Below are 23,323 nucleotides of genomic sequence, written 5' to 3'. Positions count from 1 at the left end.
TAATTAAACCAAAAATTAGAAAAGAATGAACATGAATAAGAGTTTTAGATTATCTTAGAATACTTGACAAGCTTTTTATTGAAGAACCAAAAAAGACTAAACTATACTAAAAAGGATAAAACAACTAATTAGATACTACTGCTTCCTCAAGCTTGGTGATAATGGTGGAACTTCCTTTACTCAGTTTGGTGGTGGGAAGAAAATCTCATCAGAGGTTCTCTTGGACCGGAAAAGCTGCTCAACCTCGGAAGACACGCCAAATGACGCCTCGAGGACCTCAGGCGACAATGCCTTCCATACAGACGTCCTTCCCGCCAAATGGGTGAAAATCGGGCTGCAAATCAACAAAACAGAATAAACATTAGTATTCATCCATCTTGCATGAGAATTTATCGAGTTTAACATTTCAGCATTTCGTTTCCGTTTTTTACGGTTTTTGTTTTCAACATTTGGGGTGTGATAATTGATTAATGATAATAAAATACAAGAAACTAATCAAGAAAGCAAAAAAGAACTTACTTTGGGGTGGTGATAATAGAGAACCAATCCATACCATCAGGGTCACAGATCTTCGAAACAACATAAAACCTCGGAACAATGAAAAGATTACCAGCCTTAACAGTAGTTTCCAACACTCTCCGCCCATCGACGCCAACGACTTGAACGCGTCCGCTTCCTCTGACAATGTACGTAACCTGCAAAGCAGAGTCACAAGAAAATCCGGGAGAGCACATAGCGCCCCCATCTAACCTAACAAGATCAGCACCGAGTCCGACCTCAGCAACCAAAGGCAAATTCTTAGTGTTCAACACCACAACTCTTCCACCGTTCTTAATATCGACGTCTAACGGCGCTTCCTCGCAATTATACACCATTCCGTTACGGTGTTCCTTTACGGGTTCAGCCATTTTAAAGGATTCAGGAAGCTTGACAATGCCTTTGCCAGATTGGGTGCTAACTAGGCTGCTAACTGTTTTACTATCAACATCCCAAGCTCTGCCTACGAATTCTGAGGAAAAGCCGGTGAAGATTCCGTTTGTTCCGGTCAAAAAGAAATCGGTAAATTCGCCGGATTTGTGTCCTTTTGCAGTATCGCCCATGAAAAGAACAACCAATTCAGTGTCTTCCTTGTTGTACCACCATGAAACAACTCCAAATGGAAGAGCTATGGCATCACCCTTCTTGATGGCAATCACCTTCTCTTCTTTCTCAGGAAGAACAATTCCAGCAACACCATTACCTAACCAAAAAATAAATCATACAATTAGATCTCATTCAAATTCAATTAAGCTGCAAACAAACAAACTCATGAAAAATTAATCAAACCTATATGACAGAAAGAAAAAAAAACCAACCAACTAATCATGATCATCAACATAATACAGAACTAATAAAATAATAATAATCTAAAGATTTTAGATTCTTTTTAAGAAAACATAAATTTTCCAGAAAGAAAACAAGAATCACAAAAAAAATATACAATTATGATCTCATTGAAATTTCAATTATTAAGCTACAAAAAGGAACTCATAAACAAATTAATCAAACCCATATGACACAGAAAAAAAAACAACAACTAATCATCAAAATATTACAGAATTAACAAAACTGTTCCATAAAATTCATTAAGAGACTCTAGATTTTTTTCTTTTAAAAGAACTAAATTTTCCAAAAAGAAAACAATGAACAAAGAAATCTCATATAACAAGAGTAATAAATCTGTAACAAAGTTTTAAACTTTAAGAAAGAAAACAATCTAATAGATACTCCATAAAGAGAAAACAAAAAACCCATGAAAAAGATTGAATCTTTGAAAAAAAAATAGAATACCTTGAAGAACATAGGCAACTTTAGCAGAATCAGAGTAACGAGGAAGAGCAAAGCCATTCTTTTCAAGGGCAAGCTTGGCTGCACCAATGTTTCCTTCGCGCAGCATAGCTAGTTCAGTGGGGCACCATGCATGGTATGATCCACCGTCTCCTCCATAAACTTTCTTCGCCAATCTTGGTGATAGATCAATATCCATCTTCATTCTCTCTTTTTTTGACTGATTAACTAAAATAAAACAAGAAACAAATAAGATTATGATATCAGAGTAAAGGAGAGAACTTTGTTTGTATTTTGATACTGTGAAAAGAGTAGATTGTATTTATAGTGTAAAAAGGATTTGTAGATAAGATTAAAAGGAAAACAGGATTAATATCTAAATCCGAGATTATTGTGAAAATCTGACTAATTGTAGCTCTCTCAAATATAATCACTCAGTGTACGGTAAAAAGTAAAAGAGATGTTTTATCCATATTTTAAATTATAGTATATGTGTTTATTAATTTAAACATGATTAAATCTAGTACAATGTTGATATCTTAACAGAAAATAAACTTTTTTTATCTATTAATTTCCACTGACAGAAAAAGAATTAATACATAAAAATGGAACAAAATCTTTATCTTGATCTTTTTTAGTATAAAATCTTATTAAATAAGATTAATAGTTATGTTGGTCCTTATTCTTTTAGCTATTTTTTTAACAAATATTTTATCTAAATCATTATCAAGATAATACTCCTAAGTTTCGTATCCTTGATGAAAAGAAGTTGAGTTGAAATGGTATTTCCTATCCATGAAAGATAGGAATTATATACCATTTGAAAGTCATGAAAAAACAATGACAAAGCATTTTAATTTAGAAGACTCTACTCAGTATTTCAATTTCATTTAGATATTATAAATATCAAATTTAGCTAGTTTTTCTAAGTGAATAACAGTAAAATTAGATTAAATGAGTAAAGTTTGGTACCGTTTTTAGTTTTATCTAAATGCAACGAAAAATCATGTTTTAGAAATTAGACAAAAAATAAATTAATTAAAAGAGACGAAAATTAAGAATTACATCTAAGTTAAATTATAATAACATAAACATTTTAACTGTTTGCATAATGAGAAAAATAATATTATTTAAAAAAAGATCGTATCTACCAACGAGTTATAACTTAAATGGTATAAGTATTAGACAGTAAACTACTGTGGTCGTAAGATCAATTTTGTCTCGCAAGCGTTTGTCCTCCTCCGATTATTAAAAAAAGCATCGTATTTATAATTTTACTTTTTAGTTTTCTAAAAATAAAAATTTAAAGTTCAAGACCCACTAAAATTATGTAAGCAATAAATCGCAATTTTTCAATTAAGTGTTTTTTTTATATTGAAAGTGTTTTTCTATTACTTATTAGATAGTTAATATGCTTCAGGTGTCCATAAGCATCTCCTTTTCGATTTGAAATAATTATAAAATTAATGTTAATGGAGTTGGGAACAAATTCAAAGTAATTCTACTTTTAAACGTATTCGGTTTTGAATGGCTTCCCAATCTTTCTGGACTATCATTTAGGCTAAATCCATAGAAATCCCACCTTTTTACGTCAGTACGAGAATATATTGAACGCCTAGTCATCTATCTTGTTTTATGGACGAACATAAAGTTCAAAACAAAACTTATACTATTATGTTATAGTTAATGGTAGAATTCAAAATATAATTTAAACCAAAAAAATGTAATAAACCTATATAAGAGTATCAAATTTTTAAATTATGTATTAATTATGTAACTATGGAAACGAAGTTCCACTTAATATCTCAGTGTAATTTTTTGGAAAAAAATTGCAAACTAAAATAAATTTTTAATGTTTTTATAATCCTATCATTTCCTTTTTACAATATTTAATAATTTATACATGAATTATTAGGTTTTTTAATTCAATGCACATAATTTCAATAATTACTTTATTTTCACAGATTCATAAGTTTTTTGTTTAAATAATAAATTTTATTTTGTTTTATTTCTAGTTTATATAAAAATCCCCAATTTCAATGTATATTTACAATTTAATAACGAATTTCTAACAAAAATAAAAATATGATTTTCAACATTTATAGCATGTAACCTAAATTGGAGACCACAGTCTGTTAAAAATCATAATATTTATCCCATTAACATCAAGGTCATACTTAAAGCAAATAGAAAATGCATAGTCCATTGTCTTTAATAAAAAGGTCAAACGCATATATGAATCCCTGCACTATCACTTTTTTCCAATTTAGGTCCCTGCACTAAAAAAGTGAATGATTATTCCCTACACTATCACAAACCTCTACTTTAAGTCCTTCTGTCACATTCCGTTAGAGCGTAAGATGCACGCAATTGTTTCCGAGACTGGTCCTATTTAATTGATTACTTATTATTAAATGGCTGACACATCATCTAGGATTAGGAAAAGATTTTAAAATAATTTTAAGGGTCATTTTTTACTTTATTCACATCTGTTTCCCTAACACCCTATTCTCTACAGTTACCACAACACAGTCGTCAGCACCACCCGACCCATTCTCATTTTGTGCATCAACTATTTCCATTTTTATTCCTACCCTCACTCTTTATCATTTTAATTTTCAAACCCTTCCTGCCATTTCACAACCCACAGGGGCACAACAATCATCATCAAGCCCCCATTTCCATCCTCAACGGAAGAATTCAATGATCCACTATGGTTCCACCACCCACTGTTCCTTCTTCTCAACATCAACCAACCATCCTTCACTCTTTTTCCTCTCTACCACCACCATCCACGCCCTCAGCTCCTTCACGTTGCCTCCTTCACCGCATCAGATCCTTAACGCTCTTTTCCTCTCTGCCCAATGGTTAAAAAATTAAGAAATAGTAGTGCAAGAAATTATAAGCGTATGACCGGCGAGAGAAGATGTATGTTCGAATCGTACTTGAAAGAACAACGGACAGGGTCTGAATTTATGAGAAGCAGCAGTGACGCAGTGGAACCGGTTGGTTTGGTTTTTAATTTGTTCAGTGGGTTATGAAAGCAAAGAAGATCGCAAACAAAGTGGAAGAGTACTGAAAACGTTGATGCAGTAGAATTTGTTCTATTATGTTCTTATGTGTTGATAGAGAAAAATTGCTGCTTTTTGCTTCTTAGTGATAAACCCGCAGCAGATCTAGTGTTGTAACCGATGGTTGGTAGATAAAAATTGGGCTAAGGTGAAGTCTCCGATGATGTGAGCTCCATTTTAGTTTAGAGCGAGTTATGAGTGAGTCGGTTAAATTAATAGTAAATGAGAGTTTAGTTGTATTCAATTGAGAAGCTATGGATTGCGAGAGTAAAGGAGGAAGACACGGTGGTTGCTGCTGGTGACGTAGAGGTGGAATTGGAATTTTCAAGGAAGATGAAGTGAAGCGAACGATGTCGTTTGGAACACGGTAAGCTGTGGATTGACATGTTGAAGGAGAGTTTTTTTAGTTAATACACGTGTATAATTATTTATGTTCTTAGTAGACGGCGTTTGTATTCCGTTAACTCGTCTTGATATAGGGACTTAAAGTATAAGTTTCTGATAGTGTAGGGAATAATTAGTCACTTTTTTAGTATAGGGACTCAAATTGGAAAAAAGTGATAGTCCAGGGACTTGAATATGCGTTAGGCCTTAATAAAAACTAAACATGATTAAACATGGTGAAGTACATAACATCCAATTTAAAAAAATATTAATCATGTATGCTACTATTTTTATCCAATTAAGGACATATATGTTTCTAATAATAAGTACGAACCTTAAAGTAAAATTACAATTTTAAAATTTTGATATTCACCAAACTCAACTTCTTAAATTATCAATTTCCCATAAACCCTAAACATCCAAATAAACAAAATTTTAATAAATATTATTTAAATAAAAATTTATATAATTACTCGAACAATAAAAGTATTAAACCCCAATACTTTGTGGAACGATGCAAAACGGCTAGAAAAAAAATCAGATGCAAACTGGTAAGATCAGTATTATAAAAACACAATTGGTTGCCAAACCGGTGAAGCCGTTTACCGTTTCAATCCGTTCCACTGGTTGTGGAAATTGTACATAGAACTAAATTTGAGACAAAAGGTCAAAATCTAATCGGTTGAACTGCCGGTTTAACTGGGTCGATCAATGGCTCAACTGGCAGTTCAGTCCGGGTCAAGCGGTTCAATCTGATCCAACCCGGTTGTACCAGATTTTTGGGTTTTAATATCAATCAGACCGGACAACTGGCTAGTCCCAGTTCAACTGGACGGTCCTGTCCGTTTTGTAATCACTAGGTCGGATAACCCAAAGTAAAGAGAGATTCTTACTTAGACCGGATCTATTTTAGATTTGGACCCAACCAATCCAATGTTAGAAAATTTTACACATTTCCCTTTTTTTTTCAAAATTTAATTGGCCGGGTCCAAACATCTTTTATGAACCTGGCCTAGGTAAAAAAATTCCAATAATTAAGCACAACAGTTACAGATACTTTTAGAAAAAATACCCAGCAAAAATTGACTGATAATTCCTGCAGACAATATTTCATTGCAGTTCTTGGATAGTTAGAGTAAAGTAGACTTGAGCTACTATTATCTACAACAATGTAAATCAGCTCGTAGTTTCTCATGAAACATCCCCAAAAGACCATCGGTTTTACTTGTATTTGCATGTTAGATCACTACCCGAACCGGCTCAGTTCATATTTTGCAGTATTTTAGTATAGATGACTTTGTTTCTTTTCGGATTTTCAAATCAAACTAGAACTTTGTTCAATAGCAAGCTTATTTAAAGATAGCCTGCAGAACTGATAACACCAAGTCTCCAAGCATCAACAGCATTTGCCCGAACCTGCATTCTCTTAGTTTCAGGACACAAAAGTGACATAGAAGGATCTTTATCGTCGTACCTGGATAATGCAGATTCTCTCTTAGCTTCAGAAAATAAAGTTGAAACAGAATAGTGATTATTGCCAAGCCTTGACAATGCGGATCCTTTCCCAGCTTCGAGAACTGAACGTGATATAGAAGAATTATTATTGCCAAGCCTTGAGAAAGCAGATTCTCTCTTAGCTTCAGGAAATGAATGTGAAATAGAAGGATCTTTATTGCCTAGCCTCGACAGTGCAGATCCTCTATGATGCTTGACCCTGAAATTCAATGGTAAAAGAACCTCAGCTATAACTTAACAGTGCAGAAAAAAGATCGAAAAATTTAAAAGTAATTACTAATTACGCAATAGATGATAACTTAATAAGTCAACCTTGAACCCATTAACTCATCATTTTCGTAATCTGTCATGATATAATATTTATCAGAATAGCATTTTCCATATTCTCTCTTGTTCGATGTTTGCGCATTGAAGCATGATGCTGATGTAAAACAGCCTTCTGTATTCATCCTTCGCCCTATGGAACCACCACCATGCTTGCCTCTGCAATTAGTATGTAAATACACCAACATATGTTCAAAAGAGACATAATAACATCATTACTAGCCAGGTAAATGTCATTGGGTTAGTACCTTGAACCCAAAAAATCCTCTGTCCAGCTACCATCTTTTGAAAAGGATGCATATACAGCAGAAGCATCACAATCATGCTTAGCAAGTCTGGGAAATATACTATTTGAATTGTACTTATCGACATTGAAAGATGTTCTCCTTTGGTGCTTATCACATAACACTCGCTCTTTCTCCTTTGAATGCAAAATTTGATGGACGGATGAAGCTGCGTTTTCTGTAGAAAGCGAATAGGAATATCTCTAGATTAATTTGCAAGCATAGACCATGTAAATACTAACAGAAATTACTCATAAGGGGCTTGGCAGGGGAAAGTTTCCCTGCTAGTTCCAAAATGAATAGATTGACATTAGTATGTCTCTAATAGTCCAACTAAATGGCAGTAAATATGCCCTCTATATATCATTGTATAAAACACTCAAATCTCAACCAGTCTTTATTCTCTCTCAGGACTGACAGCTTTTCCATGCTCAAGCCTAATGAAAACAGTACACTGATAAAAGCTATTAATTACTGAGTTTTACGTTTTGACGTTTTGTTTTCATTTCCAGAAATGCTTCTAAAACTCCAAAACTTTACATTTATAACCTATTTTGTACAAAAAGTATGATTTGCAAGCATAAATCACTTAGTGACAAACAGGATAACTCATGTGGGACTTAGCAGGGGAAAATTGCAAGCTCCAAAATGAATATATTGACATTAGTATGCCTTTAATAATTAATAGTCTAACTAAATTTCTCTAACCATGCCCTCCCTAAGTCAATGCAGTGCATTAACAATCGTGTCCCACAGAAACTTGTCAAGTCTTTAGCGTTTCCTTTAAATTTCCGTAAACTATTGTGAAACTCCAAGGCTTTATATTTATTACATATTCTTGTAGAAATATTTTATTTCGTTGTTTATCCCATCAGCATTTCCATTTTCATGCAACAATGATGAACACTGATCCAGCTAAAGCTTCACCATAGTCAATGCAATGCACAAAGAACTCAAATCTCAGTCACAATCTTAATTCTCTCCTAGGATTGGCAGTTTTTCCATGCTCAAGACTAATGAAAACAGTACATTGATACAAGCTAATAATTATTAAATCCAAGCACGAAAAAAGCAATACCTTGTTGCATTTCAGGAACAGTTGCAGCAACATAGTGTGCATTCACCCTTCTTGTGACGCGAGCCTGCGGTCGAAGGTCGTCTTGTAACATACCAATCTCAGCTTGTTGTTGCAGCCAGTATTTGTTTTCCATTGCCTTGTGATTTTGTCTTCGCACATCCATTTAATCCTGCCACACACCCATCAAGCAAACAAAACATCACAATCCCTAAAAAAAACTTCGGAAGAATCAATTAACAAGAGACAATAATTGAATTTTCTAACTCAAACAAGCCTTAATTTAGTTAACTATTGTAACTTAATCCACAGATCAATGCACACAAGGATCAAAATGCTTAAGTTTACTTAATCAAACGCAACTAGGTTACACCACTAACACATTGTAATTAATTAATTATAAGTTGCGATCGCTATTTCACGAACAAATTTCATGGAATATATAGAAACAACTTTAAAAAACGGAGAAATGATTACACAAAATAAACAATGTAATAATAATTGATAAGATAAAGAAATCACAATAAAAGATAGATCAAATAAGTTGAAGATTGAGATTATTGAAATTAGGGCAAATAGAAAATATAGGTAGCAGAGAGAGAGAGTGGATACCTGAGTCGGAGACATGGAGAGTAGCAGTGATGATCACAATGAAATGTAAAGAGCAGAAGTTATTAATAGCGCGAGTGGAAGAGGCGGGAAAAGGAAGAAAAGCCCAAAAGATATGTGGCTGCTGGGATTCGAGCCCAGGTCTCTACGGCCACAACGTAGAATTCTTACCACTAAACTACAGCCACTTTATTGTTCAAACTTTTACTTATGTTTTGTAAAAACTATACAAACCGACATTAAATATTTTAAAAATAGTTAAACCTAAGAATTGAAAAACAAAAAAAATAACAAAAGTTTAGATCAAAATTTTGACCATGATCAAAAGACGGAAAGAATTCAATGAAGAGTTCCCTTCAGAACTTTTATTTCCAGCACTTTTTGTTTTAAATATACTTCAACAATTTAACCACAATCTTGATTCATCAAGAAAAATTGATTGTTTTCTTTTTTATCTCAGAAAGACCTACTTTAAGTTGGTTGTTAGTGGGAGGCAAATTACGGCCTAGGAAGAGGCAGGGTCGAACCCCTAACCTCTCCATGTACAGCTGAGTGGCTTGGCCTTACAAGAAACAACAAATAGCCTTGATTGAATCACAGATCAACTAATAAATAAATTCATCAAAACCACAGGAAATAAACTTACCCAAATAATCTAAATCTCCACAATGGAATAATTTATTAATAGAATTGTTAAACAGAGAAAATATCAACAGAAAGGGAAGGAAACAATGCATTTTACAATCAATCTTCCAGTGAAAAGGTTTGGAAAAAAATTTGTGAGAACACCACTTGAAGAGAAAACAGCTATGTTAAAGTACATAAAGAATCCAACTTAAACAATAAAGAAAAGTGGAGCACAATTCAAAACATCGCAATTCTGATATTAGATGAAAACTTGATTATTGAAAAGATAAATAAAATCAATCCTGACAATAAACATAATGAGAATCTAGGTGACTAAGTTAGTAGGAAAGACAAGAACAGAAAAATAAAATTTTATAAACAAAACAGAATTAGGCCATTGCATTACACATTCTTACAACCTTGTAACTCTCAGACTCAGGAAACAAAATAGAAGAGAAGAAGAAACAAACTTCCGTAGATTTGGTCAATCTAAAAAAATTATTATCCCTACACAAAAATGGCATTTCGTAGTTTTTACTTTCAAATACTATCAACTATATTTAGGGTTAAATCATCGCTAATATCCCTCAAAAAACATTTATCACTAATTAGTCATTTAATCAAGTTGAAAAGTAGTTAAACGCTCGATCAAGGATTCAGCTTTACAGGACTGGAAGCTCCATTTTGCGTATGTTGTTCAGCCGGTAGGGGCCGTGGAGATGTGCCACCTTTCAGAAAGTTCTTTGAATATAGGGAAACAAATACAATAACCTGATCATTGTATCAGAATCAGTGTCCAAACTTAGAAGAGTGAACTCAAAATAATCATTTTAGAAAAAGTTGAGGTTGAATCTTACTGCGCCAATATATTGTTCCCAGCTAAGAGGATGGGAAAACCACACGCACGACAGCATGATGCTCACCAACTTGATTTAAACAAAAAAACAAGAACACCATTTACGAGAAGCTTAACTTAAATGAGCTGAACAAAAAAAATTGAGTTCTCTTTTTTAGCTGTTTTACCTGTCTTGTGGTCATTATGGCAGCAAAAGTTAGAGCGCCGAATGTGCGAATTGTGTAAGAAATAAAGAATTGACTACCAGTTGCTACCTGAAAGTAATCATAATACTTCTTGTTATGTTTAAACTGTAAAAAATTAAGTCCAGGGTAAACAGTAGGAATAGCAGCCAAATAATATATGGTGAGAAACCCAATTGTTCAGATATGTCGAGTAACAGAACACGAATAAAAGATAAACAGGTTACTCACAGTGGAAAGCAAAACAATATCATAGAAACAATCATTATGACGATAAACAAAATCTATGGCCGGAAGTAGATGCCCTTGTATTATAAGCCCTGCATATGAAACAAAAGTAAACAAACTTCAACCACCAACCAAAATTATGCAACGCAGTATGTAAAGCTAAAAGTAATTGAAGCTTATAAATATTACTCCCTCCGTCTCACTTTATTCTACACAAGGATTAAGAAAGCATTATTAAAGACATATTTTCTTACTTAACCCTTATTAATTGTAGTGGAGTTTTCCATAGAATTTATTTACAATTACTAGAAAAGAAGGGTAAAAAAGGAAATTTAATGTAAAATTACTCCAAAATAGAAATGGGACATCCCAAAATGGGACTAGGGAGTAGTATCTTAGTTATAGGTAGTCTGTATTATACATTGAAAGCAGCATAGAAGATGATTCATGTTCATATACATTGTTTGGAGACCCGAAAGCGGATGGAGAGTAAAAGCTCACCATCAAATTCAGCATGAGCCCAAGAGAAGACAAAACAAAATACTGTAAATTGATAGGAAAGTGGTTTCTTCTTCTCTTTCCAAATTTGAGAGCCAATAACATCAAAGATGTTAGCAGTGTAGCTCAACTATTCCAATCCCACATACAATTTGAGCACCTATAAACTGACATACTGCTAAATAATAGGGTAGCAAAAACCGAATGAACAGACTAGTGAGCAAAACCATGTCTGACGAAATAGTAGCCCAAATAACAAAAAGATGCGAGTTTTTACTGGAGTTTTAGATAATCCATGCAAGGGGAAGGGGAAGGGGGAAGCCATACATTAACCACAATATGTTAATCATTATTAAGAGAGAGAGGGGTAGAGGGAGAGAGAGAGATTTGGCAAACTAGATAAAATGTACCTGTAAAACTGATAAAACAGGAGCAAACTGTAGTATAGAAAATTTGGTTGTGTATTTCCATATCATAACCTTTAAATAGCTTGTCTTGAAATGTGCTTGTAAAGCCATCAAACCTGTCAGACACGAACAAGAGTATTGGCTCCATTTTCAAAAATCTTTCACTTTAACTATTTAAGCATACGTTCACAACTCTAGCTAGTGCAAAATGAAATTATGGATGCTCTATTCAAACGAAAGAAAATTGTTTTGAAGAAAATGATAAACCACCGTAATGACCTAGTTTTGTTGTGCACAATCTAGAGAGCAGGAATTATTCATTCTCAAGGCACCACACATTAGCAAGTAAAACACTAGAGTATATTGTAGAAGAGATTTTCAAAAAGCACATGAAACATATTTTTGATTTGTGACAGAGTAAACTATTTTAGGTATTAAGTAACAAATTTCAAAATGATACCCGAGATAACCAAGCATCAAAGAGACACCCCAAACAGTATTTTCCCTTCCTCTGTTGTATGGACTGATATCAGTTCCTGCCTACAAAAGAAAACTCGTCGGTTACAGTGCATCTGCTCTTTTTCTTTTCTTTTTTATGAAATTCATTGCACCAGATTGATCAACCATTTCTAACTTTCAGGGCACAAACAAATACAAGAAGATACTACGATAGAAAGGACAAGCTCATACAAGAATATGAATTGTTACCGGAAATAGAATAAAAACAGAACAGCCCAAAGTAACAAGAAAAGCCAACAAGTAGTCCATTCCCTTGTATCTTTTTTGCATGATAACAGTGCCCCAAATCTGGTACAAGATTATTAAAAATGAACCAATCAAAATTGAGGCAGAAATCTTATTCCAAGCATTATGACTGATTACATATGTTAACAAAAATGTGTCTTAAAGCCAACTTACCATGACAGGAATCATTTTGGCACATTTCGCAAGTGTCTGAACTGGAAAACTGACATATTTCAGGGCCTGTGAATAAGAACATAATATCACAAACATGAACTAACAACACAATAAAGTAACTCGACTTAGTTTCTATCTGTGTAACAAAACCTATTTTTATGATGAAAGAAAATCCAAATTATCACATGTAAACAATACTTAAGAAGTAAAACTGAAACAAACCTCATACTGGCATGTTGTTGTCAATATGTTTGATATTGATATGAGACCATACTTATAAATTGGAGCAACGGGATTCAAAGCTTTTTTACTCGCCTATAAATCACAAAAGAGAAAGCAATAGTTTAGAAAAAAGTCAATCTAATTTCAGAAACTCCAAATTCTACAATGTCTCAGTTGGAAAAAAAATCATGTGAGAGAGTTCAATCAAATTAAAATCCTGAAAGAAAGTTTTTGGCATGGTTTATTTCTCTTCAAATGCCTTGTTCAAATTACAATCTGTAAAAGCATATATATGAAATGGAAAATGTACTAGGTAGCACGGACACTTCATTCAATCAACATGTCCCGTTTCGGACAAGAAACTTCATTTTCACATAGGAAAGCTTAGAATAACACCGTTTCACCGTGTCCGTGTAAGTGTCCAAGTGTCCCGTGTGCATGCTACTTAGCATAACAACATTATAGGCAAGGTATAACAGCTTTCTAAACTTGATGTTACTAACCAATAAGACAGCAGCAGAAACAGTAGAGGTGGTAATGCGGTTACAGAATACAAGAAACAGTGAATACTTGAAATACTCCTTGTTTAAGCCATAAGGTACTCTCATTAACTTTTCCTGCACAAAAGATTAACTACATTGAGTTCTTACTATAGCATAACCAAAGTTTAAGCACATCAATGTCAAAATTGGTAAAAAAAATACACAAATTAGTGAAATTAAAATCCAAGATATACATAGGCAGGTGTTTACAATTAAAAAAAGGGTAAATGGTAAGAAAAATTACTTGTAAAACGCCATAGATCACAAGAGTAGTCATGATTCCGGAAACAGCAAAAACACCTTTCCATAGCTTATTATCTTTCGCTACACCGACCGTTGGTGACGATGAGGATGATAAATCAGCCATAGCTCCATTCATTAAAGAAAATCAATAATATATCTTCAAAACCGCATCTACAGATATAATATAAAAAATGATTAATTCGAGAGAAGTAACTCGAAAACGCACAAAAAAAAAAGAGAGCGGTGAGTGTACGTTAAGTCGCCGGAGCAGCAAGAGAAGCGGAGATTGAGGATCAGAGAGTGACGGAGGAGAGAAAAGAAAGTGTGTTTCGTTGAGCGTATAGAGAGCGGGAGATTGGAGAGATCGCCTGAGTCTCGTTTTCTCCGGTGACTTTCTCTCCGGACTTTTTTTGTTTTTTTGTTCTTTTGCCTTCCTTTCTAGTTTCCTACATATTTTCGGATTAGCCACGTCAGCAGCCTGCAGTGATGGTCCACACATGATGTAGCTCCCTTTCTTTAGTGCACTGCCACTGTGCCACTGCATGAAGTTACTCCTCCCATTCAAAAAAGTATATTATTAATTACTTTGGAAAAAAATACTAGTAATTAATATCTTAATTTTTTATATTTATTGAACACCCGTTACTTTTTGAGATATAAATAAATATTGAAAAATTAAGTTTATTATTAATTTTATATGTCTCATTCTAATTGAGAAAATTCTCATCGCATGTTGTTGAAGAAATTTTCGTAACTTTATTGTTATATCTTCATATTACATTAAATATTTCAACATTTTTTAAAAATATATTTTTAAAATGCATTAATTAAGGCAGATAAAAGAAAAAAATAGTGAAAAATATTCTACAATTAAATTTATCAAATAGATTGGAACATTCAAAATAGAAATTTTGTTCAATTAAAATGGAACGGAGAAAATATTAAGTGATAATCAATAATGATTAAGAGAATAAAATTTTCCATCCGTCACATTTGAATGTTCTATATAAAAAGTTTATATATTATTTTTATACTGATTTATATTGAATTCTTATGTTTACCCCTTGAATAATTTTCAAATAAATTAAATAGTAAAAGTTCATTTTACAATGCAGTAACGTGAAATTGTCTCCACAAAATAGACCATTTGATAGAATAATTTGTATTTTTTGAAAGAACAATTTGCCTTTTAAAGTTTTACTGTTTCTTTGGTAGAGATTGTTAAATTCAATTTAATTAATCTAACCAAAATGGAAATTTAACTTATAATATATTTTTGGCATTATGGAGGGAATATAAAAAAAGAATTGTGGTGAAAAAACCCGTACACGTAAGAGCCATTCAATAGAAGGTGACAGGACAAACACAATCCAAAAACTAGAGGTGGGCTTTAGAGCTTGTACGTGAGTTTATAAAGAAAATTTATGATATCCAAAAAGAAATCAGCAAAATTTTCAATCCTTAACAATTTCAATGGACGCTGCATTATTTCCTCACTTCTCACGTTCACATATCTTCATCAACTCAAGGTACTCGTCATAAACAATTATACAACTTGACAAAATAAAATTCAGATTTTTTTTCCATTGCAGAATTCAAATCTTCAACTAACTGTTCTGTTTCAGGTTCCATGAACAGATTTTTGCAGGTTCCCATGGTTATTCAAGAATTGGGCTATACAATTACAGAAACAAGTGGTTGAGTTCAACAGGTTGGGCAGTTGGAGCTGGAAATTTATTTGATGAGAGTTCTTTAAAAGCAAGTGAAAATGGTTCAGCAACATTTGGAACTGTTGATGCCGAAATTACCCCTGAAACTATTGATTTTTTTGTTAGTGATGCTGAGGGTGATCCTGATTGCCCAACTCCAGGCTACTCTTCCATTGAGCAGGCACTCAATGCCTTGCGCCAAGGCAAGGTTGAGATTTCTAACCTCTCTCTTATATTTTATAGTGTATTGATGATAAAAAAAATTAAAATATTTGCCGTTTTTATCAATTTTAATTATATCTCTATCTCTTTGAAGAATTTTATTTCAATTGTGATTGCGCCTTCTTCCCAATTGAATTAAATTAAACAAAATTTTGCTCATGTTAAAATGTGACCTATTAAAGGCAAATTCATATGATTGTATAAAAAAGATAAACACAATAAAATATAATCATTCAATGGTTGTCACGTGAGTAAAATCAAACGCAATTCATTCAATTGGACGAGTTTATCTGCAATTAGAATAAAATCCTTCAAATTAGAATTAATAAAAGAGGCAAACATTTTTAGATCATTACGGCGAGTTATAATTAGACCTAATACAAATGTATGATTAATTATTTTTTGTTTCAAAATTTTATTTTGTTATGATGCATAGACACTTGGTAAAGTGGAGTTGAATGATATGAGGGCATATAATGAAGTGGATGGTTAATGATATTGTGAAATACTTTCAGTTTGTGATTGTTGTAGATGATGAACATGGCGATATAGAAGGAAATCTTGTGATGGCAGCATCTCTTACAAATTCAAAGCAAATTGCATTTATGGTGAAGCATGGCTCAGGAATTGTTTCTGTAGGCATGAAAGCAGAGGATCTTGATAGGTTGAAGCTTCCTCTAATGTCACCTGAAACTGAAGATGAAGATTCTTCTGCTCCCACTTTTACTGTCACAGTGGTAAGGATTCACACTTTGCTGGAGCTCATCTTAGTCTTTCATGCTTCGATTATATTTTCATAGCTAATGCCTGCCTTAGAATGTGACGGAATGGAGTGAACTCGTGAACTATTCGATATTAATTCAAAAGATATGCAAAATCGGCTTAATGTTAATCAAGTGATATCAAATTTGAGCTAATAGAACTCGAAAACTATTCAAAATTGATTCGGAAAATATAAAAAAGTGACTTGATGTTGAGTGATATTAAATTCGAATTACTTGAATCAGCCTCCCAGCCATATTCAAACATTAAAATACTTATTCAATAGGCTTGCGAGGCTTATCGAAGTTTAAGTTATTTATTTTTAAGTTTTCATAATTGTACAATAATACTCTTACATCATCGAGGTTGAGATGAAGTGGCAAAATCTCGTTTTCTTTAACAAGAAGTCTTGGTTCCAATTATGAGCAAGAAACAGTAAAAAATACTTATAGTAGAGTTTTATCGGATTAACGGGTTCTATCCAGCTCGATTCTATCGAACTCTATTTGGAACTTCTAAAATAAAATTCGATCAAATTGAAGTCTAAATATAATATTCACATTTTAAATTCAACTCGAATTCAACTCAATTCGACTAATTAATTAATACCCTAATCGACCCCAAAAATAATATTGAAAGTGACCATGATAATTATGTGTCATTTTAGGATGCAAAAACCGGGACATTAACCGGAGTATCAGCCGCAGACAGAGCCAATACTGTTCTTTCTCTCGCATCTCCTGAATCAAAACCGGATGATTTTAGAAGACCAGGACATGTCTTTCCACTCAAATACCGAAATGGCGGCGTCTTAAGAAGAGCCGGTCATACCGAAGCTTCTGTAGATCTGGTGACACTCGCCGGACTCCGGCCGGTATCTGTTCTTTCGGCGATTGTCGATCCAGATGACGGTTCCATGGCTTCTTTAGCTAGCTTAACACAGTTAGCTTCAAAACACAGCATACCAGTTGTCTCAATTACTGATTTAATAAGGTGAGATTACAGTTTCTTGAATTAATTTTATTAACATATAATCTTGAGTTGAAAATATCTTATTTAAAATCTTTTAATTGGATTGTAGATACCGGAGAAAAAGAGAAAATTTAGTTGAAAGAAGCTCTGTTTCTCGTTTGCCTACTAAATGGGGTCTATTTCAAGCTTACTGCTACCGTTCCACATTAGATGGCACAGAGCATATAGCTGTGGTGAAGGTAAACATTTAATCTTACAAATTTATTTTAATTTTTTTTTACAATTTTATTATTTTAATGGAATGAATAGACTTATTTGATTGGTAGAGCTTTAAACTTTTAAGGTTTTGATTAATTTGCTTAACTCAATTCCGGTTAAAATTGATAATTCGGTTAATTTAATTTTAGTTAAAATGACCGGTTCTTAACTGAACTGATTGTTTGCTTACCCTTAGTGAGGACTAGTCAAGGTAGGGTTTTGTGGGCATTCAAGAAACAATAAATTCTAATTTGGTTTTCAGTTTAAAATGGACATGGACAGGGTAATATAGGACAAGGACAAGATGTTCTTGTAAGAGTTCATTCAGAATGTTTAACTGGAGACATATTCGGATCAGCTCGTTGCGACTGTGGGAGCCAGTTAGATTTAGCAATGCAGATAATAGAGCAGGCTGGCCGAGGTGTTGTCATATACCTTCGAGGCCATGAAGGAAGAGGAATCGGCCTCGGTCATAAACTCCGAGCCTACAATCTGCAGGATCAAGGTCATGACACAGTTCAAGCTAATATTGAACTCGGTCTGTCGGTAGATGCCCGCGAATACGGCATCGGTGCTCAGGTCAGCTTCACTAATGCTATTTATAATTTTCCTTGTTTTCGGCTGGATTATAATTCGAAGCCTCACAGTTCTGAAAAAACTGCTGTGTATGTCAAAAAAATTATTAGGATCCATTCTATTCATTCATAGAGCAATTTATTTGATCACAGCGATCTATATTATATGAAATTAAATAGTTTGATTTCGTTGTTCATGTCGATTTGATTTGAACAATTTTTTCTTTTGAACTACAATGGCTTCAGATTCTGCGGGACATAGGAGTTCGAACGATGAGGCTAATGACGAACAATCCTGCAAAGTTCACAGGTTTGAAGGGATATGGACTGGCAGTAATCGGAAGAGTTCCTGTTTTAACAGCAATTACAGAGGAAAACAAGAAATATTTGGAAACAAAACGTACCAAAATGGGTCATATTTATGGTTCTGATATTCAAGGACCATTATCTGGATTCATCAACCCAACAGAAAATGAAAATACGGATTCACCAGAAGATAAGTGACACAAAAATATATCATACAAGTTCATGATCATGGATTCAAAAAGGCAGTTTTAGAATTATTCTTTTTTACATCTATGTTATACGGAAATTTCTCGAGTCCTACACTTCTACATTCTTTCTATTTTTGAAAATCTTATGAACTTTTGAAATTATAAATTTGTAATATATTATTATAAAAAGATATGGTCTCGAAATTTCTCATTTCGACATTTCTGTTGGATGTTTCTGTCCTGCACAAGATTACAACATGTAGTTTTTCTTTTTTTGTAAAAATATATGTAGTTTATTGTGAATACATGATATAGATAACAAAATTTTGCATTGAGTTTGTTCTTTATTCTTTTGGTGGCCGTTATTCTATTAGTTTAAAAAAACAGAACTTAATAGGTTTTTATTTTCTTTTATTGTTTGTCAATTGCGTGATTTTAGGTATATGCATTCATAAATCGGGCTTGAACCGAATTATACGGACTTTATATTTATTTATTTTAGAATTATACGGACTTGATATTTTAAATCCAAGCTCAAGCTCGATTCAAATCGTGTACGGCTTCAATATTTAATATTTAAGTCTGGCTTTTATAATATAGATCTTTATAAAAGTAACTAAACAAAAAAATATTTGAAAAATTTAACTCCCAAAATAAAAGGTTTTAGTTGTATTTCAGAAAGTTTGAATCTTTATTTTTTCACTCCGCAGTTTCAAATAGTATCTACAAAAACACATTTTGGAACCATTTTTTTATGAATATTTTTTTTAGGGTTAACCTAAAAAAATCACGAACTTTACACGAAGTTTCATTTTAATCATGAACTTTAAAAGTTGTCATTTAAAGGCACGAACTTTCATTTTGTTTCAAATCTATCGCCAAAGTAAAATCCGGTGTATTTTATCTAACTAAAAATTCCTAATCCTATATACTCTAACTAAAAGATAATAAGATTTAATATCGATTTATAATTTGGATCTTTCATTAATGGTTTATTGAAGAATTTAGTCAACAAAAATACACTGAAATGATAGATTTGAAACAAAATGAAAGTTCGTGCCTTTAAATAACAACTTTTAAAGTTCATGATTAAAATGAAACTTCGTGTAAAGTTCGTGATTTATTTAGGAATTAACCCTTTTTTTTATGAAAATGTCACAAGGAGTGGCAAACAAGACCACTCCTCTAAATTTTCGCACAAAATATGACACACTCAAGGTGACACACTAAAAACTAATAGAAAAGGGAGATGGACAAAAAAGTTACAAAACAGAAAAAATAATATATCAAGGACTTACCAAACCAGAATAGCAAAAACTCCTATTACAGATTTTGAAGAGAAAAATCGCCTTGTTAAAGCAATGAAAAATCATCACCTCTCTGTTACTGCACTTTAAAAGTTCTCTCATTCGCATTTCCAAATTTCTCACACAACCAAAAATCATAAAATTGGGGTTTATAATTACCTATGGCACTCCAACTTAGGCATTCGACTAACCAAGACCTCTGAACTAAATTTTAGCCCGCTAAACCCCCTAAATTTTACTTAATGATCACCTATGGCACTTTTGCCCCAAAACCGCCCCAAACCCCTTATTTTATCAAAGAAGCCCAAAATACCCCTAAAGTCAATAAGAAAAAATAAGCCAATTCAATCTAACCAAATTTAAAGTCACCCACCCAACCAAATCATATGTAAATTAGCAATTCATCCAATTTAATTAGACCACTCAATTTTAAAATATTAAATAAATAATTATTTTTTAATATTAAAAATTTAAATAAATAATTATTTTTTAATATTAAAAATTTAAATTAATACTATTTTTTTTAAATACCAGTCCACCGGCAGACCCACCACGCCGGTGGATCTGTTCTTCAATAGACCCACCGGCGTGGTGGGTCTGCTCTTCAGGCGAGTTGCAACTCTTTCTTAGGCGAGCTACAACTCTTTCACTAGCATAAGTAAATAGCCATGCTCGAGGTGCAGTGCACACATAACTGAATTAGTGAAAAGGAAGCATTGGTTACAACACCTAAAGAAGTCTGAATAGCCAACAAGAAACAAAGTAAGGTGAAAGACCATATGGGGTATGGCAAACCGGATTTTGAGTTGTGAATCGGAAGATTAAATTTTTTTAAAGCGGAAATAAGAATTTAAAAAGGAGTTAAGAGTTTAGAGGATTGACACAAGTGATTTAGAGTGGTTCGGATCACAAATCGATCCTACTCCACTACTCCAATTAAAGATTGAGATTTAGATCTACTAAAAGAGATTCACAAGAAGTTTTTTAAGCTAACTTCAAACTTAGTGATTTTATAGCTAAACACCAAATATGAGATTTTCCGAAGCTAATCTCTAACTTATAAGAGTTGAGTTTTGTCAAAGTTAAACTCTAACTCACGCTTGATTTTCTAATACTAATCAAGAACCCACAATAATTTAGGAGTTTACAAACTTACTCCAAAACTACAACAAAACAAATGTAAATTTAAGATGTGTGTTTGTTGTTTCAAGGTGTGTAAATCATTAACCTTGAAACATTGCAAATGGGTTTATATTTATACACAAAGCAATCCCCAAACAAAGCACTTAGAAACAAAAAACACTTTGCTGAAACTAGGCCTGCCGCGCCCGCGATATATGATTTGTCAGCAAATATCCAACGGCTCTTGCCACATGTCAGCTTCCCATTGGTTCTTCATTAATATATCTGTTTAAGAGGACAAGGGTCCAACATAAGGTTTTCTAGCAGTGGAACTCTTTCGCTAATTTAATAAAGCAAAAGAAGTCCAACATTTGACATACAACGAATAACAGCACAAGACCTTTAATTTAAGGACTTAACTGGGAAATCTAAACTTGCGAGTCAAATATTAGACATCATAATTTTGCATATTAGATATGGCAAAATATCGTACCCAGTTACAACTATTAAAAAAAATCTAAACTTTTAATATTTAAAAAAATTATTTATTTTGATATTTTAAAATTGAAAAATTAATGTTTATTTAATTTTTAAATGAATTTAGGTTTGGTTAGATTATTTTTAATTTGATCTGGGTTATATTTGATTTGGTTGGGTGGATGATTTTAGGTTTGAATAGATTGAGTTGGTATTGGTTTATTTGTTATTCTTATAGATTTGAAGGATATTTTGGTCAAAATACGCCAAAAGTGCCATTGGTGATCATTAAGTGAAATTTAAGAGGTTTAGCAGGCCAAAATTTAGTTCAAAGGGCTTGATTAGTCAAATACCTAGGTTAGAGTGCCATAGGTGATTAATAGCCTAAAATTTGCCATAATTTTTCATATGGCCCTCTATAAATAATACTCTCCCACTGAATCACAAAATCAACAAAAAGAGTGAGAGGAGATGTAGGGAGAAATGATAAGAAGAGTTAGAAAATCATAATGAGACCCTAAATTATGAGATAAAAATTAGGATTAATATTATACTATGTAAAATATTCATTTTATACTTGTTTGGATTTCTAATTTTAATTCAATCTGTTGTAATGTACCTAACTATATTAATATATATTTCTAAGAATGAAGAAACTGAAGCAACGAATCAAAATCAAAACTTTACAATTAACTGATTATGAAAATTACAAAACCTTAAAAAAATCGACATTGATAAAATTACATTTGGGATATGAATGATGCTGGTCGAGCACGGAGGGTGAGACCCGATTGAAAAAATTAGAACAAGGTTTTCTAAATTTATGTGTTTTCGGTAGAGAATTGAGTTAAAAAGATGTGGATAAATTATTGTAAAATCCAGAAACTGGAGAAAAAGAAGAGAGGAGAAGAATGCTAATGTATGAAAGTTTGAGAAAACATAGAGCATTAATGTTTTATTTTAATAGTTATATTCACCGCTAATTTTCTAATTATTAGTAACGTTTAAACTGTTGACATTATATATTTAATTTGATATTTTTCACAAATGATTATCATACACAGGGACTGGATATGAGATAATGTTAACATTAACCTTTTATATTAGTATTGGATGTATCCAGTATTCTATAATGACTCACCTCTTGTATCACATGTAATTATGTAATACAGTCTTTTGTCTTGATTCTTCTATGTTCTTGTTATTTCTTGCTATTCCTTCACTTTTAATTATTATATTTTATCATTGTTTACTAATAATTGGGTTTCAAGTTTCGTTTGAATTGCAATTTGGCTTTTGATCAGAATTGTTACCTCATGATTCTTTGAATGAATGATGTAATGTTTTAGTTGATGGTTTGTATCAATTTGGAAAAACTAAAGAAGAATTTGTTTGTTGTATTTTTCTGCTATGACGCTAGACCTGTTCGTGGGCTGGGCTTGGGTGGGCTCCGACCGGACTTAGGCGGGCTTGATTTTTTTTAAATTAAGCTCAGGCCCGGTTCGGGCTTTAAATATACTACCCAATCCCGGCCCTAATGCATTATTTTTACGGGTCGAGCCGGGCTTATCTTGTTTTATTTACAATATTAAAAGGCCGAGCCCCCCATAAAA

The 23,323-nt window shown here is 32.8% G+C and overlaps 4 protein-coding genes and 1 non-coding gene across 6 annotated transcripts; 1 reads left to right on the top strand and 4 right to left on the bottom strand.

Moving 5' to 3' along the window:
- Positions 1-26: 26 nt before the first annotated feature.
- LOC126654582 (glutelin type-A 1-like) lies at positions 27-2,135 on the bottom strand. The gene is made up of 3 exons (XM_050348500.2): positions 1,831-2,135; positions 520-1,240; positions 27-334 (listed from the first exon to the last, which is right to left on the bottom strand). The coding sequence occupies exons 1-3, from the start codon at positions 2,030-2,032 to the stop codon at positions 181-183; spliced, it is 1,077 nt and encodes a 358-aa protein (XP_050204457.1). The 5' UTR covers positions 2,033-2,135; the 3' UTR covers positions 27-180.
- A 4,201-nt stretch (positions 2,136-6,336) lies between these two features.
- LOC126654617 (uncharacterized) lies at positions 6,337-9,207 on the bottom strand. Of its 2 annotated transcripts, XM_050348533.1 has the most exons (5): positions 9,093-9,197; positions 8,484-8,652; positions 7,370-7,583; positions 7,110-7,280; positions 6,337-6,996 (listed from the first exon to the last, which is right to left on the bottom strand). In XM_050348533.1, the coding sequence occupies exons 2-5, from the start codon at positions 8,644-8,646 to the stop codon at positions 6,636-6,638; spliced, it is 909 nt and encodes a 302-aa protein (XP_050204490.1). In that variant the 5' UTR covers positions 8,647-8,652; positions 9,093-9,197; the 3' UTR covers positions 6,337-6,635. The 2 variants fall into 2 exon arrangements, with proteins under 2 accessions (XP_050204490.1, XP_055959609.1); XM_056103634.1 differs by lacking the exon at positions 7,110-7,280 and having other exon boundaries at positions 9,093-9,207.
- TRNAH-GUG (transfer RNA histidin (anticodon GUG)) lies at positions 9,206-9,277 on the bottom strand. Its single transcript has one exon. It is a non-coding gene; the product is annotated as a tRNA-His (tRNA).
- A 794-nt stretch (positions 9,278-10,071) lies between these two features.
- LOC126654591 (UDP-galactose/UDP-glucose transporter 5B-like) lies at positions 10,072-14,249 on the bottom strand. Its single transcript, XM_050348510.2, has 12 exons — positions 14,066-14,249; positions 13,814-13,983; positions 13,531-13,644; positions 13,028-13,120; positions 12,806-12,871; positions 12,596-12,694; positions 12,348-12,427; positions 11,891-12,003; positions 10,986-11,074; positions 10,740-10,826; positions 10,574-10,642; positions 10,072-10,487 (listed from the first exon to the last, which is right to left on the bottom strand). Exons 2-12 carry the CDS (start codon positions 13,946-13,948, stop codon positions 10,365-10,367), a joined length of 1,068 nt encoding a protein of 355 aa, XP_050204467.1. The 5' UTR covers positions 13,949-13,983; positions 14,066-14,249; the 3' UTR covers positions 10,072-10,364.
- A 946-nt stretch (positions 14,250-15,195) lies between these two features.
- LOC126654548 (monofunctional riboflavin biosynthesis protein RIBA 3, chloroplastic) lies at positions 15,196-19,023 on the top strand. Its single transcript, XM_050348450.2, has 7 exons — positions 15,196-15,341; positions 15,438-15,729; positions 16,259-16,480; positions 17,173-17,498; positions 17,587-17,716; positions 18,018-18,314; positions 18,557-19,023. The coding sequence occupies exons 1-7, from the start codon at positions 15,286-15,288 to the stop codon at positions 18,812-18,814; spliced, it is 1,581 nt and encodes a 526-aa protein (XP_050204407.1). The 5' UTR covers positions 15,196-15,285; the 3' UTR covers positions 18,815-19,023.
- Positions 19,024-23,323: the final 4,300 nt, after the last annotated feature.

The sequence above is a fragment of the Mercurialis annua genome, linkage group LG1-X (assembly GCF_937616625.2).
Source record: "Mercurialis annua linkage group LG1-X, ddMerAnnu1.2, whole genome shotgun sequence".
Lineage (NCBI taxonomy): Eukaryota > Viridiplantae > Streptophyta > Magnoliopsida > Malpighiales > Euphorbiaceae > Mercurialis > Mercurialis annua.
The sequence above is the reverse complement of the archived record's forward strand: the minus strand, read 5'-3'. Positions and strand labels throughout refer to the sequence as shown.

What these genes read in the sequence shown, in the direction of transcription:
- LOC126654582 (XM_050348500.2), bottom strand. Translation starts at nt 2,032, where the DNA reads ATGAAGATGGATATTGATCTATCACCAAGATTGGCGAAGAAAGTTTAT. An exon ending in AGTTGCCTATGTTCTTCAAG is followed by an intron (nt 1,241 to 1,830) that starts GTATTCTATTTT and finishes TTTTTTGGTTAG; the next exon opens with GTAATGGTGTTGCTGGAATT. An exon ending in TCTATTATCACCACCCCAAA is followed by an intron (nt 335 to 519) that starts GTAAGTTCTTTT and finishes GTTGATTTGCAG; the next exon opens with CCCGATTTTCACCCATTTGG.
- LOC126654617 (XM_050348533.1), bottom strand. Translation starts at nt 8,646, where the DNA reads ATGGATGTGCGAAGACAAAATCACAAGGCAATGGAAAACAAATACTGG. An exon ending in TGTTCCTGAAATGCAACAAG is followed by an intron (nt 7,584 to 8,483) that starts GTATTGCTTTTT and finishes CGCTTTCTACAG; the next exon opens with AAAACGCAGCTTCATCCGTC. An exon ending in GAGGATTTTTTGGGTTCAAG is followed by an intron (nt 7,281 to 7,369) that starts GTACTAACCCAA and finishes TACTAATTGCAG; the next exon opens with AGGCAAGCATGGTGGTGGTT.
- LOC126654591 (XM_050348510.2), bottom strand. Translation starts at nt 13,948, where the DNA reads ATGAATGGAGCTATGGCTGATTTATCATCCTCATCGTCACCAACGGTC. An exon ending in CTGTTTTATCAGTTTTACAG is followed by an intron (nt 11,075 to 11,890) that starts GTACATTTTATC and finishes TTTCATATGCAG; the next exon opens with GGCTTATAATACAAGGGCAT. An exon ending in ATATTGTTTTGCTTTCCACT is followed by an intron (nt 10,827 to 10,985) that starts GTGAGTAACCTG and finishes GATTACTTTCAG; the next exon opens with GTAGCAACTGGTAGTCAATT.
- LOC126654548 (XM_050348450.2), top strand. Translation starts at nt 15,286, where the DNA reads ATGGACGCTGCATTATTTCCTCACTTCTCACGTTCACATATCTTCATC. An exon ending in ATGCCTTGCGCCAAGGCAAG is followed by an intron (nt 15,730 to 16,258) that starts GTTGAGATTTCT and finishes AAATACTTTCAG; the next exon opens with TTTGTGATTGTTGTAGATGA. An exon ending in CCACTTTTACTGTCACAGTG is followed by an intron (nt 16,481 to 17,172) that starts GTAAGGATTCAC and finishes GTGTCATTTTAG; the next exon opens with GATGCAAAAACCGGGACATT.